We start from the raw sequence: 23327 nt of genomic DNA, 5'->3' as shown, positions 1-23327 counted from the left end.
GATGTTGTGCAGACTGCGTCGTATAAGTACTTAGGGTATAAAGTTTGTCCTAAAAATTTATGTCTTAACTACTTAGGACATAAAATTTCCACAAAAGGAAAATCTTTGACCAATGTGTGTTATTTGCACTCACTTATGGAGCGGAAACATTAACACTCACAAAAAAGGTAGTAAATAAGATTCGCGTGACTCAGTGGGTTATGGAGCGCCAGACAACATATACATATTGACATTTCTACCAAAAGGAAAGAGACAGTTGTCTACTGAAGATGCTAATAAAGCCCGATTAATTACTACATGTTCCTAACACTAAAATGTTTTTTTTTTAATAATAAATAAATGAATTTTTAAGTAATAAATTTTCCACCCATTCAAATGCAAGGTTCAACTGAAGAATTGTCAGAAAGAATGCAAGAATTGGCCGCATATGAAAATGTCGCAAAAGCGAAAGGTTGAAAGTTGACAAGTGCACTTACAACGTATTTAAGAAGATGCATGGGTGAATTTAGATAAATTCATTTTACCAGAATTTCCTATTTTGTCGTTACAACAGATTAGAGATTTAACTATTGTAATCTACCAAGTATATGACGCCATAAAAATGACGTTGCAGGGTTCAAAAGCCGCAGTCAGAGTAGATGGAGAACTGACTCCCCTATTTAACATCAACATGGGAGTAAGACAGGGAGATGCCCTATCAACCATGCTATTCAACCTAGTTCTTGAGGCAGTCATCAGAAACACCAATATAACCGGCCATATAAACACCAAATCAGTACAAATTACTGCATATGCAGACGATGTAGCCATCATTAGTAGGAATAAGCCACGACTAATGGAAGTGTTCAAACAAATTGATCCTGAAGCAAGAAAAAGAGGTCTTAAAATAAACGAAGCAAAGACGAAGTATATGACAGTCAAAAGAATAACTGACAATGAAAATAATATCACAATAGACAACTATCCTATCGAACGAGTGGATGCCTTTACATATCTCGGCACAGAAATCAATCAGAAGAACTCCGTAAGTAGCGAAATTAATGCACGTATTTAAATAGATTACACGCTAATAAAAGATTGATGACATCGAAATTATTAGACAAAAGAACCAAAATGACTGTCTACAGAACACTGATTAGACCCGTAGTAACCTATGGATGTGAAACTTGGGTAATGACGAAAAAAGATGAAGCCCAACTCAGGACATTCTAGAGAAAAATACTGAGGAAAGTATATGGCCCGGTACAAGAGGAAGATGGCACATGGAGAATCAGGAGAAACGACGAGGTTAATGAGTTAAATGAAGGTTATGACATTGTAAGATTTGTGAAAAGTCAAAGATTGTCATGGCTGGGACATGTGCAGAGACAAAGCGATGCAAAAACAACTAAGAAAATGTTACAATGGAAGCCCATAGGAAGGCGAAAAAAAGGAAGGCCCAGAACGAGATGGTTGGATGACGTGGAAGACTACCTGAAAACAATGAACATAAGACAATGGAGAAGAAAGGCACAAGAGAGATCTGAATGGAAGGACATAGCCAGACAGGCAAAGACCCATCCAGGGTTATGATGCCAAAATAAGAAGAAGAATCTACCAAGTAGAACTAGTATTTATTTTTTTTATATTTTTTTTTAATTAAAAATGACAACATTGGTTAGGCCTAACTGGCAAACCATGTAGAAAAATAAAACGAGTCTTACATTCTACCTCAAAGGTGATGTGAAAATTAATGCATTAGTTATTCACATAATGCCCAATGGAATTGGTCATAGGTTTTATGTATAGCTACTGTTTTGTATAAAACTTAAGAGGTCGCTGGTTAAATGATATTATAGATAATAATGAAGGAAAAATGCAATATTTGACTGTCAATAAATTAGCGAAAAATAGCAAATATAACTGTAAATAAATTACGAGAATTAACTAGTCTTAACTCATACTGTTGTTTGTTCAAAGAATATAGACTCACCTTTTAAAATATTGATGCATTCATAGCCCATGTGTAATGCCACCCGAGGCACAAAAGAAGGGACATTCCGTGTGGTTACTGTTCGCTGTTTCGGTGATGAAGTCGAAGTGTGTGTCTCGTCTTAAGACTTGGGATTGGGATGGTCAGAAAGAACCCTCTAACCGTTAAGTGGTTTATGGACGTGCATCTCATAAATCAACCCTATTGTATAGGCGCTTCTGAATAGCGACAAGCCAATTCAATGGTAACAGTAATATGATACTTCACATGTTTTGTGTATATTGGCGACACAAAATAACAAAAGAAGTCAAATTCTCCGCACTTAAAACATAAAAAATTAGATAGCCAGTTTAACAATTTTACGAGATTTTATGAAATAACCGGAAACAATATATTTTATAGCAAATAAGTTAGAATATGCCATTGAATTAGATCACATTATAGTGCAGTAAAAGAAAAATATTGAATGTAAAATATGAAAATAAATACCACATACTTTCCCAAACAGATACCATACATAAGTATTAAAAAATGATTAAGTATTCCACATTTAAGCAGAAGAAGCACTGTTGATAATTTTTCCCGTACGCCTATGTTATAAGTAGGTATAATTTGGTCAGTCGTACCAAAGTACATATAGTTCCTTTATTCGGCTTAGCTCACGCTAGGTTAAGCTGTTTTCAATAGCAAGTAAACTAATAATAGTATTTATAAATATGACAGTTTTATAAACATCAAAAATGTAATTTCCATAAAGTTTAATTACAATTTACGCCGTTATTGATCAAAATTCAGAGTTGGCGCAATGATATGAAATGATTGTAATTCCGAGCGAATCTATTCATGTAAAGTTTTATGCATTTGAGTGGCATTGCATTTTCCGTATGACGTGTGCTATCTCCTTTAATTGAATTTGGATCAAAAAGGTTTTTTATGCTACAAGTCCTATTGTCGATATATAAATTAAAAAGGGAAGTAGATATGGTATACTAATTTTTAAATTTTTGTATCATAATTTCTGTTTTTAATATATGGTCCTTTGTTTACCAATAACACACCTTTTGCTTTGCTACAATTAGGATTCTCCGGTATCACTTCATTTCCGTAGGTTCCCTAATTGCATTTGAAAATTAACGTTTTACAGAGAAGTGCAGATTGACCTCTTTTCCTTTAAATACTTTATAGTAAATAGTCCTTGATATTATAAAATTGTTAAAACCTTATTTTATAGTGATAAATAATTGATGTTTTTACCCAGTACTGCTCTGTTCACCTTTTTGAGTTCGTGATTGTGTGCAATTTTCCAGAAATCTCTAACGGATTACATTCAACTCTGTCGCTTAATTGTTTTACGCCAACAAAAGCGATGGCAGAGAGCTCCATAGGGTGTTCTACAAACCTATATATCAGTATAACCCGGAGGATCGATTTCTTGGAGAATGTAAAGTCTGCCAGATACATTTGGCCGTTTCATCGAGTCTCAATGTTTCCTCTCGAGAATATTATTATTTCATTATCGCTAAATTTGGTTCACAAGTTAAAAAACAAACTAATATAATTACTAAAAAATTGGAAAAAACAAAATTTTATAAATTTGTATATGCTATTTAGCACTAAGTATTCAAAGTTTGCCTAATTATTTTATCCATTTCATACAATTTATACATTTCATTCATACATTTCATACATTTTGAACATTTCATACATTTCATACATTTTATACATTACATTTCATACATTACATTTCATACATTACGTTTCAAACATTACATTTCATACATTACATTTCAAACATTACATTTCATACATTACATTTCATACATTATGTTTCATACATTTAATGCTTTATGAATGATCAAATACCTCAGAGCATACTGTGATAAGAACGAATTGGGAGAAGCGAAAAAAAAAGAGACTGCGCGAAAACCTTCGAGCCTTTTACTTTTAAGGGTATGGTTGCGGTAACATATACTTTAGAATGCTTTAAATGCGCCAAATTTGATCCTATCTTATCTTTTTTACAACCGATTGTATGCCCTTGCGAAGTTTTGCCCTTGCGTTTTAGTTCAGAAGCAGTTCGTTTGGTGGAGTGTACAATGTTGTATGAAATTTAATTATATTTTGAATAGTGATGTGGCGTCTGTGAGACCATGTGGTTGAAAATATTCCGTACAATAACAACACTGATTTTGTAGAAAATGCCATTACCAGTGAAGGTGTGAATGTAATTCCTAAAAACAGTATCCGTAACGAAGATTCGAATGCATTTAAATGGTGAAACACAGCAAGTATGTTTCAACTTGTACAAACATCTGTATAAGAAATTCGGCTTCGATCTAAAACTGTTGGTACAAGCCACTTTTGACTTAACAAAAATTCAAGTTCTTAACTATAAAAAATAGTTAAAAATGAAGCCTATCATCGCAAGAAGCGATGTGACTACAAATTTTGTAGACCTATAGGTGTTTCACTTATGTACAGAAGGAATTAAATACATACAATAGAAATAATAAGAAAGAAATTGGAAACAACTTGCTGTGATAAGACTCTTCAAAATTGGATAAAAAAAATGGGCTTAAAATTTAAAACAATAAATAAAGGCGAAGCAGTTATGCAAAGCCAAAGAATAGTCAACAAAATATTTAGATGAAACTTGGTAGGGTACCCACGTTACAGTTAAGAAAGGATGGTTAGATGGTTCAAATATGTGCATATCAAAAATGCCTGTAAATAAATGATCGCGGCTAACTATTGTACGTTATGGAGGAAGTGAGGGCTGGGTTCCGAATGCTTTAATTATGGGGTAAGAAAATAGAGAATTGTAACGTTGACTACCGCAAGAGTATGGAAGCCGATCTTTTTAAAGATTGATTTGAAAATTCACTGATCCCAAACTTGGAGCCCAATAGTATAGCAGTGCTTGACAATGCTTCCTATCATTCACGACAGCTCACTAAGATACCAAATACATATATTTCAAGAAAGCTGAACTGTAAAGCTATTAAATAAAAAATTGTTTGTTTTTCGAAGACTTTTATACAAAAAAAAACAACTTTTTGAAGTTCGACACATAAAGAAATTCAAGTAGTAGAGTATTGACGAAACGCATTGACACACTTTATTGAGACTTTCACCATATTTTTGTGTTTTCAATCCTATAGAGTGAATTTGAAGACAAATAAAACGAAGTAGCCCAGTCTGGTTAAAAAAAAGGTGGAAAAATGTTTCGCAGATATCTGAAGCTGTTAAGACATAGGTGGGGGATACTAGATGATGAATAGATGAAAAGATACTCCTAGTTTTACCTTGTGTTTTTTTTAAGCAATAATTTATGGTCACAATTTGATTTTTTGTCTATAAATTTTTTCCCTTATATTTTAAATAAACAATATTTATGTCATTTTTTTATGTCAAGAATATCTTTATTTTCCCGTTTTTTTAATTAAAATTGATAAACAATTTACAGAGATATTTGCAAAAAAGCAGTTTTTTTGCACTAATTTATAAATTTTATTAATTTTTTTACTAACAAAATAAAATGGTATTAATACATTTAAACATAAATGAATTACCATCTTTTAGATTAGTGCGAAATTTCCCCCCGATCAGTCAAATATTTTATAAGTTATTTAATTTGTTTATCCCTGAGGCTAATTATTTAAACTATTGAGCTTGCCCTATGCACGATGCTAAACACATTCAGCAAATTTCATAGGATTCTTTAAGACTTAGACTATCTCAGAAGTTAAATGCATATTGAGTTTTCATCGAAATTATTTACAAAATAAACGTTTGAAAAAAAGGTATGTTTTTTACTTATAAACAATTGTAATAACTTCTATATTTTTCAAGCTACAGACTTGTACGTACAACCATTGGATAACTGGTAAAAAAGCTCACAATAAAAAATAAAAAACCTTCTATGACCAATAGGAACGAAGTTAGTGACTATTTTAAAAAAAAATCATATCTCCATTGTTTATAAACATTAAGAAGTAAAATTTGCACAAATTTTGAATGAAAATCTAAACTTTATATTGAAACTTATAGCTATAAAATTTATCTAATTTTTCGAAACGATGGTACTTTCGAAAGATCGACATAGGAAAGTGGAGAGGATATCTGTTTCAGCTCCGTTTTTTTTTTGGCATCGAAACTTCAAATTGCAACACGTAGGAAAAATTTACATTATCTCGGCTTCCTTTGCAGCTGCAAGCCTCTTTTTTTTTATTCTGGGGTAGCTCGTCGAAATATGAATAACTACTTAGTTTTCACTGGCCGGAAAACTCGGAAAAATTGAGTCTATTTGAAATTCACCCTAAATACTTACTATTTTAATTTGCTCGTATAGTCTGTCGCAGTATTAATAATGATGACATAATTTTCACCCCCCATAAATCTCGGAAAATCCCGGAAAATCAACACATATTTTTTCATTTTATATCAATGATGCAATACTACTTATATATTTTATAAATTAAATTTCAGGTAATTTTTTACACATTATATTATTAGGTATATTCCTTATATTAATTATAATTGTTTGTATTTTTATAATTAACAATATTGATTTTTATTCTATTTTTCTTACAAGTATGATATACAATATTAATCTAATCTGCCTTACTGATTTGATAAAATAAGTCGATTTTTTCATCACTTGCCTTATTAAATTTTGCAATGTTTATTAAACTTTACTTTTTTTATTTTATTTACATACATTTTTTTAAAAGTTAAAATTTGGTTCATTTATTCGACTTCACTGTCAGGTCTGAACCTTTTTGTTGCAGGTTGTTTGTCTTCACTTATTAAGTCAGTCTTTCCATACATTAACATATTAATGGACGATCTTAATGCCAAGGTGGGTCAAGGTAAGGTAGGAGAACAAGTAGGAAAATATGAGCTTGGAAACAGAAATGACAGAGGAGATCGATTGATTCAATTTTGCCAAAGTGAAGACTTCGTAATAACAAATACATTTTTCAAATTACCTCCTCGACGGTTATATACATGGACATCTCCACAATATACCAAAGAAAAAATAGTGAGAAATCAAATAGACTACATTATGATAGCAAGGAGGTATCATAATGCTGTTAAATGTACTAAGACGTACCCAGGAGCTCATATAGGCTCAGATCATAACCCGGTAGTTACTGTGATAGAGGCGAGACCAAAAAAGATTAGAAGACCACACAGAAAGACACTAGATTTAAATAAACTTAGAAACAAAAATATACGACAAGAAACAGGACAAGAAATAAATGAAAACCTCCGTTCAGTGCAGCAACAAATTAACGATACAAACAACGTTAACCAAAAATTGAAGTACATAAATACAGCTATACAAACAGCAGGAAAGAAACATCTTACAAAAACAACAACAAAGAATAAGGGGTGGATGACACAAGATATACTAGACTTGATGGAACAAAGAAGAAAGATGAAGAATTACCCAGACAAATACAAAGAAATAAATAAACACACAAAAAACAGAATAAAAGAAGCCAAAGAGGAGTGGATTAAAGAACAATGTGAAGAAATGGAAACCTATGAGAAAAAGTACGATGCGTTCAATATGCACAAAAAAGTAAAAGAGATAACAGGAAGCATAAAGAAATGCCAAATAGGTAAACTTAAAGACAAAGATGGAAATCTTATTGTAGTTCTAGAGAATAAAATAAAAAGATGGACAGAATACCTGAATGAATTATTTAAAGACGATAGAAACAACTTAACTCAGATAATCAATGCAACTGGGCCAGACATATTGAAAGAAGAAGAAAAAGAATACGCAATAAGAAACGCTAAAAATGGAAAAGCAAATGTACCTGATGAAATTCCTACAGAACTGTTGAAGCTTTTAAATGATAAATCCGTAACCAAAATATTAAATTTTGCAGCGAGGAGCTAAAACAGTTTCCCCTCCAATTTCTTAGGTCGATCTTTCGAAAGTAACTTCGTTTCGAAAGGTTTTAAGTTTCGAAAAATTAGATGAATTTTATAACTATAAAATTCGATATAAAGTTTAGATTTTCATTCAAAATTTGTGCAAATTTTACTTCTTAATGTTTATAAACAATGGAGATATAATTAACAAAAAAATTGTTGCTAACTTCGTTCCTATTGTTCATAGAAGGTTTATTTTGTTTGTTAAATGTGAGTTTTTTACCAGCTATCTAATGGTTGTACGTACAAGTCTGTATTTTGAAAAATATAGAAGTTATTACAATTGTTTATAAGAAAAAAACATACCCCTTTTTCAAACGTTTATTTTGTAAATAATTTCGATGAAAACTCAATATTTATTTAACTTCTGAGATAGAATAAGTCTTAAAGAATCCTATGAAATTTGTTAAATATGTCTAGCATCAGTTATAGGGCAAGCTCAATGGTTTAAATAATTAGTCCCAGGGATAAACAAATTGAATAACTTTTAAACTATTTGACCGATCAGGGGGAAATTTCGCACAAATTTAAAGGACGGTAATTCCTCAATGTTGGAATGTATTAATAACATTTTATTTTGTTAATAAAAAAATTAATTAAATTTTAGTGCAAAAAACTGCTTTTTTGGAAATATCTCCGTAAATTATTTATCAATTTTAATTAAAAAAACGGGAAAATAAAGATATTCTTGATATAAAAAAATGGTATAAATATTGTTTATTTAAATTATAAGGGAAAAAACTTATAAATAAAAAATAAAATTTTGACCATAAATTATTGTTTAAAAAAAACTCAAGGTAAAAATAGGAGTATCTTTTTATCTATTCGTCATCTAGTAACTCCCACCTATGTCTTAAAAGCTTCAGATATCTGCGAAACATTTTACCGTGAAATCGATGATTTTTGTATAACCAGACTGGGCTGAAGAGTATAAGGCGAGCAAATACATTTCCTACATTTAATAAGAATATAGGAGACTGGCAGAAAAGAATCGTCAAAGTGATAAAAGTTGAAGAATACTATAAGAAAAATAGGCAGTTCCACATTAATGGTGGAAATAAATTTATTTTTGAACTAGATGATGATAGTGACGTAGAAAATACGAAAGAAGGAGAAAATGAATTAAATGTATAAGCATTTGATGTGACTCGTTGTTAATTGTTGTGTTGTGTAATTAATATTCCCACAAATTATGTGTAATAGTGAAGACGATCGTTTTAAAAAAGCTGTTATATTTTTAGATTACGTATTTTATAAATACATAAAAAGAGAGCGGGACATGCTTATGTTTTTTGCTGAATTTTAAAAATGTTGAACTGTATATTACGTTTATTTTAGATTTAACTCTGTTTTTATAAAAGTCTTCGAGTATCAATATCAACAAAAATTATTCTTAATCAGTTATCAATGAAAGCATGTGGTAGGATGGAGGGTCCCTGTAATTGTTATCTAATGTAAAATTTTTCTTATATTTTTTATAATTTTTTATATATTCTTTGTATATTAACGTCTAACAAATTATATGTATATACAAGAATCCATTTTAAGCCTTTCGCTGATATCCAACATACTTCTCTACAAAAACGTGGAGCCAACCCTAAGCTGTTACATTGTTCTGACTTGACGAATTTCACGCCCTAGATATTTGTAAGTTGCTACCCAGGCACGTTACGGCCTTCAATTTCATTTTGAATCGAGTGGCTTACTACAGGGTTTGTCGTAAAAGAAAACAGAAAAAATATATGATGTGTTAGCTGTGGTTTTGAGAACATCTATTGCCATACCTATAGTAATATATCATCGCGAATTTTAAAACTTATATTTAATTAGTTTAAAATGTTCAAAAAACAAATTATAATACAATAGCTAGATTTGTTAACGAATCCCTAACAAATTTTTTGTACCTGATCAAGTACCATTTGAAAAAATATATAGAAAATAATAGCAGAGAAAGTTAGCGTTGAATTTACAAATATAATCACCTTAATAAATAATGTAAAAAATATATATCTGAAAGCAGCAGTATGTGTTCAGGTATATAAAAATATGTTTCCCGATATTCCTTCACCACCAAAAACAGTATCAACCAGATGGGTGGCTTGAAAGCTTATATTTTTAGCTGAACACTACTACGGCATCAAAAGGGTTATGTCAAGTTTTGATCCGACTTGTACCACTATTGATAAATGTCAAAATATTTAAAAAAAATTCTATTAAAAATCAATTATGGTGTTATATAAAGTCAATATCATTGAAAGTTCAATTACAAAATTAGAGGCCATAAATATATTTTTTTACGATAGTACTTCTATTGTTGGCTCACTTAAACATCAGTAGACGGTGAAACTAGCTTCTGTAAGGACACGTTATACCTCACAGTCTAAACCCTGCCTGGACCACAGAGCAATCTGAAATCCAAGCAACTGCCGACGAACTTTATCATCGAGTGCCTTAGCCTGTGGACTACTGCGCACACCGATGCCCATCGCCCAGCCTCTAATCCTTCCTATTAACCAATCGACCTGGAAATCCCTAATATCGCTACAATACGCGTGTTTAAAAGTAGCCGATTTTTACGTCAGGCAAATCAGTCCCTCACGGGCTCTCCTAGAGTTACATGCACTTACCACTTCCAGACTCTCGACATACCAACAGATGTAAAAACAAATACAGCACAGACGTTAGAAAACCACTTGGAGAGGATTTCAAAATTCAAGGGCTACTGGAAAATCAAGATAAACGCTAAGAAGACACAGTTCATCATCTTCACACAGCAAACCAGCCCAACAGTAGTCGACCTTACGATGAAAGGAGACGTCATACACTCGGAAACAACACTCAAGTACCTAGGAGTCCACCTCGACAGAAGACTAAATTTCACGAAGCATGTTCAAGAAACTAAGGTAAAAGCAACTATAGCTAAAAAACTAATACTCCCTTATATTTTCAGGGCAAGCTCTCTCTCAAAAATGATTATTAAGTAGATGGTAAATAAGTATATTGCAATGGAATTGTAATTCTATTACTAAAAATAAAGTTAATCTTGCTAATTTTCTTAACTTACTCAATTAAAATTTATTTAATGATACTTAATGAAACTTGGTTATCTAAAAAGAAAATATTTCATTTATCAACTTACAATATACTACATGTAGATAGAACTGATATATTCGGAGGCACTGCCATACTTATCAAAGATTCCCATCCTATCATGAAATTTCAATCCGTAAAAACTTTAATTCCAAAATAGAAGTATGCGCAGCATATATCGATGAACTTAAGATATCCTTAGCCTCCATTTATAATCTCCAAAAATAAAAGCAACTAAGACTGATTGGAGTAATCTTTTTTCACAACTACAGGGTGATGTCATTATATGCGGGGACTTTAACTTTTAGCTAAAGATAAAAATATGCCTTCTTCTTATCGCCCTATATCTTTAATCTCATGTATAACTAAAACGTTTGAAAGAATGATAAAAACAAGACTGGAGTGGTTCGTAGAGTATATCAATATCTTACCTAATACTCAATACGGATTTAGAAGGGGGTATGGTACGTTGGATGCAGTAATTCATTTAGTAAATGACATCCAAATTACTTTTTCTGGTAACAAGTATCTAGCTTGTTTATTCCTAGATATAAAAAAGGCTTACGACTCTGTAAATATAAATATACTAAAACAAAAAATGATTGGAATTGGTCTTAGTGAAACGACTGTCCTAAATATATTGCAACTATATTTTTCTAAACATGTCTATATTAGAGATCATAGAAATGTGTTACATGGTTGTTACATGGTTGTTTATCATGGGTTGCCACAGGGATCAGTACTTAGCCCGATACTATTTAATATATATTCTGTCAATATTCATTCACTATTTCATAACTCCGTAAATTGCATACAATATGCAGATGATATCTGTATATAAGCCATTCAAAATAGTTATGAAGCATGCACGGAAGCTCTTTATGGATTATACTGTCATCGACCTGTAGTTGTGATCAGAATTCTTACGGAGATCTAAACCATATATTCTTCGGTTGCAAAAAACATTTCAAAAATGCGATGATTTATTTCGTAAACTCATTTAAATGAAATAATTTCTTCCATTAAATCTATCACACATTTTGTTAACTGCCAATAGAAACACCTTAGAACTTCTAGTAAATTTTATTAAAAAAGTAAAAATAGAAATTTAAAGCAGCATAACCCACAACTCTGTATTTATATTATAAGAAAAGTTATAAACATATTATAACATAACATGAAATAATTATTACATTCTGCGTAATTAGGCACTTACACAGATACATATAAAATTAAACACATAAATGATTTGGTCTAGATGTGTTCTCGGATAATATTTAAATTGGAACCTGCTACCGTTTTATGATGTTGAAATATACGAGTATTTAGCAACCGATTTATATGAATATTGCTTAGGTTGCATATGTTGATTCAATCAAAAGCGAATGTTAAGCGAAAGTTAGTAAAAAATAAGCCTTGTTTCGTCACTAGTATATAGTCGGATTTGACAGATAAAATGTGCAACATTTAGATTTTACAAAAATATTCGATCATGGAGGAATTCATCAATTTTTAGGGGAACAAGTTTTAAATAAACAATAAAATCGTCAAATTAATTATTTTGCTCATAACTTAAAAACTTGTCTATTTAGAGATTTGAAGTTAACAACCTTATAAAAAACCCAAAAATGAGATATGCTAAATTAATAGTTATTTAACCAACAAGTGTATTAATAAGGGCGATTAACAATTGAGTTATATTAACGAGCGAGCGAAGCGAGTGCGTTAATGTTCGAGATTCGGGTTCTCTCGCGATTTTGTTTTGAAACCATCTACAAAATCTTAATCTTCGAGGTAAATCAACTTGGTGTAAATATTGCACTCGTTGGTAATGGTAAGGATGTAACAGTTGTTCCGTAAATGTCTTGTGAACAATGTTTTTTGAAATGCCAACCATTCTAGCCACAGATCGAGTACTTACTCTTGGATTATTACTGACTATATCCAAAATCACATCTTCTGCATTTAGTCTACGGTTACTTCGTGTTCTACCGCTAGTTTTTTTAGGTATCACACAACCCGTCTCTAATAACCTTTGGGACACGTTCACAAAACTTCGGGCATTAGGATGTCGTCGTTCGGGATAGCGTTCAACATAAAGTCTAACAGCCATATTACTGTCACAGTGGGCTTCACCGTACGTAATTAACATATCGTGATACTCGCGAATCGAAAACATCACAATACTATTTATTCTTGAGCTACGGGTAATTACAACCGTTTACAAATAATGTACCTTTTCTGTATCAAAATAAATTAAACTATCGCATTCTGCCCATACCTTTTGGAGCGCAACGTTGCCGGATGTATTTGCTTTTCTGTGGACACTAATCAAATGGATTAAATTTAATATATATATATATATATATATATATATATATATATATATATATATATATACAGTGTGACCCATTTAGATTGGAAACACCTCTATAAAATTTGAAGTTGTTAACCGATTTTAACCAAATTTTTTTTTAATGTCATGTAATGAAAGGTCTATTGCGGGACAAAATATGAAATATTTAGTTAAATTTTCAGGGCATTCTACGATACTTTTTCTTCGTCGAAAATGGAGAATTTGTATTAGCGATTTTTTTATTAAAAAAATTTCTACGCCACTGGATTTAGAGTGGCTTCAAATAGCTATGGCAAAAATTTCATTAAGATATATTTATTAATAACAAACTTATGACAACTTAAAATTTTAAAACTCACTAAGAAAAAAACACTCTGTATTAACGTTAAAAAAAACACTCTGTATTAACAGAAACATGGAAACATAATTTTAGTTTAAATCCTAGTTGCCTTTACCAATCCACCATCAAATTGGATACATTTGTCGTAGCGTTTATAAATATTTCTAATTACATTTCTTAGTTGTTGGGGAGTAATTTCTGCACATGCCTGTCGAATTCTTGCACGAAGATCGTTTACGTCTCTTGCACGGGTTTGGTAAACTTTTTGTTTGATAACTCCCTAGAGAAAGAAGTCTAAAATTGTGAGATCTGGGTGGCCAATCTATCAACGGACTATCCCGGCCTATCCAACGGTTCGGAAAATTTTCATTTAGCCATTGCTTCACGGTTCTGGCGTAATGAACAGGACACCCATCTAACTGGATATACAAATTTAATCGTACAATAATTGGGAGCTCATGAATAGCATCCCACAAGTCGGTGTTTAAAAATTCTAAAAAGTTCTGTGAGTTCAAGTTTTCTTCAAAAAAGAAAGGACCAATAACTCGCTCGTTCAGTATACCACACCAGACATTGATTTTTTGAGAATACTGGCTTTTACAGTTTATTACCCAATGGGGATTATCTGCTGTCCAATAGCGACAATTCTGTGATGATACCATTTGTAGTGAAAGTGGCTTCGTCGGTAAACAACACGTTTTTTAGAAAATTTATATTGTTTAAATATTCCCCGTGGGCCCATAAACAATATTCTAAACGTTTTGGTTTGAAAGGTTTAATATTATTTACCTTAAGACATCGCCGAATACTCTCTCGAGGCACATTCAAATATAAACTGGCATTCCTTAAACTGGCATTAGGGTTATTTCTGAAATGATCTAAAATGATTTGATCATTTCCTCTTCTTCTTTGTAACGGGTTATTTTTTAAAATTAGTTTTGATACTGCACCATATTCATTAAATATTCTATTTATTTTGTTTACCGTACCGCAACTAATATTAGGACGATCCACATGTCTGTTACACTTCTATCGTTATCTCCCAAAAGACGTATAATTTCAATTTTTTCTCTGAAACTTAATCTTGCAGCCATGACACAAAATATTATTAAAAGAATTTGAAGTAAATATTGTTGCAGATATTATGGATAAATTTATGCTAGCACTGAAATTTGTATGACACAAATAATGTCAAACAGTAATATCGTTGTCATGGCAACTGAGATTTAAGTTGTAGCATGTAAAGTTAATAATAATGTAAATGCGTTACTTGCATTAAATTTTTATGCTATTTTAAACATTTTTTTGTCTAGTAGTGGTTTATTATTAAGATTATTTGAAAAATAATTAGTTTTATGGTTATCTGTTGATACAGGGTGTTCTTTTTTGACTCGTAGCTTAGTGAGTTTTAAAATTTTAAGTTGTCATAACTTCGTTATTAATAAATATATTTTAATGAAATTTTTCTCATAGCTATTTGAAGCCAATCTAAATCCAGTGGCGTAGAAATTTTTTTAATAAAAAAATCGCTAATACAAATTCTCCATTTTCGACGAAGAAAAAGTATCGTAGACTGCCGTGAAAATTTAACTAAATATTTCATATTTTGTCCTGCAATAGACCTTTTATTACATGACATTAAAAAAAAATTTGGTTAAAATCGGTTAACAACTTCAAATTTTATAGAGGTGTTTCCAATCTAAATGGGTCACACTGTATATATATATATATATTTATTTTTTTTTTGAAAACGGTTGACTTTATAAAAAAAAACTGCCAGCAAAAAAAAACGGCAGTGGGACTGCCGGTAGAAGTTACACTTCTATACACGCATTCGCCGTTACAAATTTATTTGGGAGTCAATATGCACAATCATTACATATGTAATGCTATAGGTAAGATATAGCAGAAAGGGAAACAGAATTAATAACAACTTACTAACAATTAATAAACAACTTTGACCTGTAATAGGAGTATAGTAAATGAAGGATTGAATCAATATTTTGATGAAAATGTATATTTTTATTTTCATATATGTATGAAAGGAGTTGAATGCAAAAATTTTTTACACATACTCTGCAGTAAAATTCATTGTTTATTTTGTGATTAATATAATAATACAATACAAATTTAAACGCAATATTCATAAGTATTTAAAAATGACAATAGTATACATAACTTTTCTACTTACGCATATATGTTTAATTTACCATGTAATAATATTATTAAAAAAGTCCTCCCCGACTGGGAATCGAACCCCGGTCTCCCGCGTGACAGGCGGAGATACTGACTACTATACTACCGAGGACATGACAAAAACGTATTTCAAAATTGACAGTTCTGGATCATACAGTGATTTATTGAGATTATTATTTTAAAATACAAAAGACTAATATAATTATGAACATTTAATAAATAATACAAAACATATCACATAAATAATAATATTAATAAATATTTTATTATATATATAATATTATATGTATATATAATCTTTATATAATATATATAATATTAAATTATTATACAAAATATTATTATACAAAAAGAACATTTTTATATTCGAGGAAGGAAGAGAGAGAAAATATATCTTCTGTCTCTCTCTTACTCATTATCTTACATATGTAATGATTTCACAGATTCACTCCCATACAAATTTCCAACGTGGAGCGTGCGTATGAAGTATAACTTCAAAAATGTTATAAGACTTTTTTGTTTTAAATGCTACACTCAGCCCATACCTTTAAGGAACGCACTATTTTCCGGGACACCCTGTATAGTGGTCGCGAAACTTGACGCGGCACGAAATTGACAATTAAAAACAAAGAGTTGCTATACAGTTATTGTTAAATACTCTTCGGGATCTTGTAAAAATGTTATCTGTAATTTAAAGTTTTAGGTTATTACTGAGTTTTACTGAGTTTTCGAGACCTTAAATTATTTATAACTTGAAAACGATGCATTTAAGAGAAAAGTTACTAGAAACATTTTTTGCTCAGATGAACCAATTATCCTAAAAAACTACGTGGACGTATAATAAATATTCGAGTAAACTCAATTTATTAATTTCAATGAATTTAAACAAACTCTTTATAATTTCTTATAATGTTGACTGTCTTAAATGTCTTAAAAAGTGACTGAAGAAAAGGTTTGTACATCCGAAGTCATGGATCGTTTTGCAATGAAAATAGGATAAATGGTATTATTTTAACGTTGTACGCCAGAAAACAAAAGGAAGAAAATATTAATACAGTAGAATTCGGGATATGTCATTTTTTTCGAGCGCTCTATTAAAACCGTGCTGAATTTTTTGGAAAACGCAGCTGGTCCTTCAGTTGGCTACCCCCACTCTTTTTATTCTGGTCGAAACGCAAAGTACTCTGTCTTTTTAAACACTGAATTTTCTTGACAATATTGATTAATTTTAGCCCTTCATGTTGTTAATTAACGTAAGAGTGATTTAAAGAAAAAGGGGTTATTTTCGCTTCTAATGGTCGTAGGATCTTTTTTTATTGTGTTTTCAACCAGCTTTCCTAATATTTTTTTGCCATTTAATTTGAACTAAATTCTAGTGAGTAATTGTAAATGTCTGTAAGCTTAAAAAGTGCTATTTATTATTAAATCATTTTGTTTACATAAATGTAATTTTTTAAATTTTTTTACCAGAGGATATTAGTATACGTCTTAATAAAGAAAACAAGCCCCAGATTATTGAGATTCATTCAGTCAAATTATCTGGACCAGCCTTCGAAATTAGCTCATTTTTCTTGTACACAAATTATCATCTCTAAACAAATTAAATTTTGCAAAATATTTTTAACCAATTTGACTTATATTTTGCACATAGTTCAAATACGATAAGCCCTCAAGTTAAGGTGCATTTAAGCAAATTTTAATGAATAATAAAAAAGTTTATTAACAATATTCAAAAACAGTGATTTTTTTGTTAATTTTGCAAAAATTTTTTGAAGCGAAGCTTCTATACTGGCGTTTTATTACTTGTTTTTCTCTACATTAAAATGCAGAGACGAGCGTCACGGAAGTAGTGTCACAAGATGGCGTATGACGTCGTCACGCGTAGCGTCATAGAATAGCGGTTCTTGACGTCGATTCACTACTCTCGATCAATTCATTTCTAGTCATCATATATTTCGTCGATATACTGCGAAAACCAGGCAAATGACAAATTTTAAAATATTGAGTTAAGTATACCAAAATTCTCAGCTTTTTCCGCTCTACATACAGGTAAAACCAAATAAATGATACGACTTACCATTCAGCAGATAATTTGTGTAATAAACAAATAAGTTACACTTAATCAACTTTTCGTTTTCAAATAAAACAATATATCGCTACTTACTTCCATAAAATTAAAGTTCTGTTGCATGTAAAACAAAGTAAGCCCACATATATTATTATGCCGGACAACAATATATTTCTACTACTGCAAACCATATTCAGTAAAAAGGTGATAAGTGTCTTTAATACATTTTACGTGTATGATTTATTAAAATTTCTATTTCATATCGACTAGTAAAAACCTTTAAGTACACTTACTTCATTCTACCTGAAAACGGGTTGAGTTAAAATTTAGAAATGGTTACTAAGCTAAACCCATAAATGATCTTTATAACACATACACAGATAGAATAACTGAAGACAACAGTTCAATTGTTGATGATTCTGAGAACAATATAGTCTCAATGATGGAATCCATGTTTGATATTGACTTTTCAGATGTAGACCCCACATATCAGCCAAGTGAAGAGGGATCGCTCTCTCTAGGAAGTCTATATGATTTACACACTTTGATAGCCTAAATAATGAGAAAAAAGATACTGAAATAGGTGCACCCACGAACAATTTAGTGTCAACTGAAATAGCTAGTTGGATATTAAATCTACTTCTTGACAAAGTATGGAAAGACGTACGTCCACTAAAACGTTGGAGAAAAGCTAACCCCAAAGGTTGGGTAATAAATGTCGCAAAAAGGAGGCGTGCTGAGGGTTTGCCTTATAAGATAAAAAAAAGACCATAGACCAGCAATGCCAAAACCAGTTAATTGTTCAGAGTGCTTTTACAAATGTGCCAGTTATTTCAGCGAAGATTACAGACAAAGACTATGTCGTGATTATTGAAAGTTAGAATATATAGGCCAGAAACATTTTCTTATTGCACGTATTAAAACGGAGCCACCAAAGAGAGTCGTTGCAGTCCGTTGAAGTTTAAAAAACCACGTGCATTTTCAAAAAGTGTTTTCTTTGAATGGTCAAGACATACAGGTATGTGAGAAATTTCTTTGTAAGACACTTTGTACATCAGAGTCGTTAATACAAGATGTTGTAAGAAAAACTGATATTCTAGGCTGTTATGCAGATATGGATAAAACAGGCAAGCATACACCGCCAAATAAAACAAGCAGTAAAATCCGAAAAATCGTGAAGGCTCATATTGAGTCTTTTCCAACCATGGGCCCACATTATATTCGCCAAAGTTCAAAGCGTAGATATTTGGACAAAAATTTAAGTATAAGAAAAATGTACCAACTTTTTATAAATGACTATGTGCAGAAGAAACTGGAAGGTGTTAGCGAAATTACATATCGAAGAATATTTTCTAACGACTATAATTTAAGCTTTTTTGTTGCTAAAAAAGATCAATGTTTATTGTAATAAATATGATAGGTCTAATCCAACTGACAAATCTGATTTAGAAGACAGTTACAGAGAACATCAGAAACGAAAAGAAGTATGTAATCTTAAAAAACAAAATGATAAGAAAAGATCTAATGAACAACGGGATTTTGTTTCAGTTACTTTCAATCTACAGGCCGTACTACAGATTCCAAGTGGATTGACTGGAAAACTATATTATTCTCGAAAATTATGTGTCTACAATTTGTATGTATATGAAGCCGCATTACCAAATGCAGCTTACTGTTTTGACTGGTCAGAAATTAACGGTAAACAAGGAAGTTCTGAAATAGAAAGCATTATACTCCACTACTTATCAAAATGTGTTCCAGAATATGTAAGTGAAATAAGTTTATTTTCTGATACCTGCAGAGGACAGAATCCGTTTAAATATTATTGAACACAAATTTTTAGATTCTGGACATTCCTATATGGAAGTTGACTCTATGCAGAGTAGTAACGAAACCGCTAAAAAACACAGATCTATCTATGGGATGCCAGATTACTTGTCTGTTTTTCAAAATGCAAGAGGAAATAGAAATATCAAGGTTGATGATAAAAAAGTATGTATAGAACCATACAAATGTAAAGAATTTAAATACTACGACTTTTATGATTTAAAAAATGTGTCACACACTTTAATTAAAAACCGGACAAAAGACCAAAACGGCGAAAAAATAATGTGGTTGAAGATAAAAAGAATCAGATTCGTGAAAGGAGAGACAAACAGAATCTATTTTAATTATGACATGTCAACAAGCTTCAATTATTTCCTTACTGATACTGCACGGCAGTCAACAAGAAAAAGGCACGCCAAGTTATCAAATAATTTAAGCAATCTTGAAGAACTTAAGCGACTTTATGATGCACATTTGAAAATTAGCATAGCAAAAAAGAGAGATTTGGTACAGCTATAAGCTAGTAAGGGAGTGATACCGGAGGAATACCACGGGTGGTATCGTAATTTGAAAACGGGAAATGATGTAACAAACATCTTGCCAGAGCCTGCTTTCAGTGACGAATCGGACGAGGAAGCCTCATAATAAGAATATTGTTATTATTATATTCGAAATAAATTTGATTTTTTCTATAAAACTGCCTGTCATTCATATAAACAATAACTATAACTACACACAGCTCTTAATAAAATTTTCAGGGAAAACCAGTTAAATGTCATAAATATCGACTAATACCTTAAAACATTGCTATTACCTAGTAAAAGCCTCATATCTCGATCACAAAACTGGACAATATTATACTTGGTTTATTATATTTGTGTTAAATATGCTATTTGAAGAGTAATTGATTTATCTAGATTTACAGGTAAAACCAGTTAAGTGAGCATTTCCAACTTAAATTTAGGATTAGTCAGATAGGTGTCTCAACTTTTTCAAACTAATGATAGAATATCATTTCAGATATATGCATCTTTCACTAGAATACCTAATATCAAAAACAAGCTGACTGCTTAATTCACAATATAAAACTAAACTTTAAAAACGTTTTTTCTCGATTTCGGTATTCCGACATTTACCTGGTTTTCGCAGTATACCGACGATTTACTCTAAGCAGATTTAAATTAAAAATATTATGAAATTGTAAAGAAAATAGTAAAAACAGCAATTTTGTTGATTAATATAAAGCTTCTCTAGTCTACACTTCTACAGTACCGCCTAGTGAACCCTTTTTTGTTTATTAACCGATTTTAATTTAGTATATCCCATTTTGTGTATTTTTTTCCGAAAAAGTTGTCTGTTGACGTTAAATCTCTAAATATACAAGTTTTTGAGTTATAATCAAAATAATGAGTTTGACGTTTTGATTGTATATTTAAAAATTGTTCCACTAAAAAATTGATAAATCCCTAGATGAGAGTTTATACACTTTTGTCAAGTAAAAAATTAACTTAATTGGCCTAATAGTAAAGATAATAAGATTTAAAAATGACACGAGCAGTAGTTTAATCAAGTTATTTATAATAGATTATTCATAAAATGTTGCATGCATAACCAATTTTTTATTTTAAGAATTCAAATTTATTTAAGTGTTAAAAGGTTTGTAACTTACCGCTAATATATTCAGGCCAAATCCAGTAATGTATAGTGTCCAACTAGGAATTGTCGATGGTAAAAATGGATGTCTAACACTTTCGTCATCACAAAACACACCTCTACGGTAAGCACTTCCCCAACAGTACAAAAATAGGATGGGCCATCCAACTGAAAAAAAATTTTATAGATGAAAATAATGACTACATAAAAAATTATACAGGGTGGTCCTTAAGTAATTGTACAAAAAGAAACCGTAGATTCTACACTTTAAAATATTACGATTTAAGCTAAATTGCTTTAATAAAATGTTGATATTAAGAAAGATACAGGGTGTTAAAGTGGAAATTTAAAATTTTATTTTTCGCTATAACTTTCATTTTTGTGAACATTTATGTATAAAAATTTACAACTGGGTGCTATTGAATATGGGGAATTACAATTTGATGCACAGTTTGATGTAGCTGATAGAGAGCGCCACATATGCCACATATGTGGCATCAATTTTTACTTAACTTCTTTGCTTCTCAAGTTACCGGTATTTGTGACAAAAAATAATAAAGATACATTATTTTAACAAAAAAAAAAAGGTATACTTGTTAATAACTTCAAAACTCGACAGTTTTCGAGATAATCGGATTTTACAAATCAACTGCATAATTCTGATTTAACGCAATTCCTCCAGACAACGAAAGAAAAATAGAAAAAAACATCAATACTTCTGAATTTTGGTATAAAATACCTTTAATAAAGTTAATAGTTAACGAAATAATAAATAAAATAAATATATCAGCAGGGTAATTTGCAATAGGATTTGACAAAATAACAAAATAATTGGATTTTACATCAAACATTTTATGTTTTATATTAAATCAAAGTCATAATCAAAACATTTTATTTACAAACCAAATTAAGAAATACTTAGTTAAACTAAATAACATTAAACTATTTGTCACAGTAAGTGGTCGATATATTCACCATTTTCTTTAATTCATTGGTCAATACATTCCATAAAAGATCGTCTCATATTAAATAGCACCATTGGTTCTAAAGAAACTGCTGCAGTATTTATTATAAGTATTGTAAGAAGTACTCTTCTCTACACATGACCAAGGAATATGACTACCACGAAGAAACCAACTTTAAGGAAAAGTGGTATTTCTCATTGCCCTATCTCTATAATGTGGTAGTGTACCATCTTGTATAAACCACATATTTCTCCTTAAGTTTGGTGACAAAATTCTTCCAATAAATCAATAAAATCATTTTTTTTTTAAATGTAAATAAATCTCACTATTCAAATTACAAGGTAATTTGCATGTCTGTAAAAAATGATTACCAATGTTCCAAACCATACGTCTATTTAAAATTCAGGTTGTAAATGCATTTTTTTCTCAACATGAGGATCTTCAGTATTTCAGAAATGATTTTTCTTTAAATTAAAATGACCGTGGTACGTAAATGTAGCTTCGTTCGTAAAGATATTCTATCGACGAAGAAATGGTCAATATTTTACCTGTTTCGGATATCATTTGCAAATCTACATGTGAAAGGTAAATCTGCTGACAATAGATTTCGCACACGTGTAAAATGGGAAGGATGAAATTGCTTACGCATCGTCAACGCGAACCATTACTTCATCTTCCTGATCAGGCGTAATGATTTTCGGTCGGCCTAAGTTGTCACATTTAGGACAGAATGAACCTTAACGCCTTAAAGGTTTGGTGATTAGGTTGTAGCCTGTTTGGGTATCTTTTTAAATATTCCTTCTCATATCCATATTAGAAAAATTATTATGCCTCGGCATTTTCTGATTTTCTTTAATAAATCAAAATAAACTAAATATTACAAAAATCACTGATAAATCGAAACGAGACTT

The 23327-nt window shown here is 30.9% G+C and overlaps 1 protein-coding gene across 1 annotated transcript in view; it reads right to left on the bottom strand.

Annotated features, from left to right (window-relative positions):
• The window catches only part of LOC140447522 (putative phosphatidate phosphatase), a 362135-nt gene that overhangs the window by 286909 nt on the left and 51899 nt on the right, over window positions 1-23327 (bottom strand). The window contains exon 2 of the mRNA XM_072540220.1: window positions 21468-21619. Coding sequence (XP_072396321.1) covers window positions 21468-21619 — 152 coding nt within the window. The remainder of the gene's footprint in view (window positions 1-21467; window positions 21620-23327) is intronic.

This window comes from Diabrotica undecimpunctata, chromosome 8, assembly GCF_040954645.1.
Source record: "Diabrotica undecimpunctata isolate CICGRU chromosome 8, icDiaUnde3, whole genome shotgun sequence".
Taxonomy (NCBI): domain Eukaryota; kingdom Metazoa; phylum Arthropoda; class Insecta; order Coleoptera; family Chrysomelidae; genus Diabrotica; species Diabrotica undecimpunctata.
The sequence above is the reverse complement of the archived record's forward strand: the minus strand, read 5'-3'. Positions and strand labels throughout refer to the sequence as shown.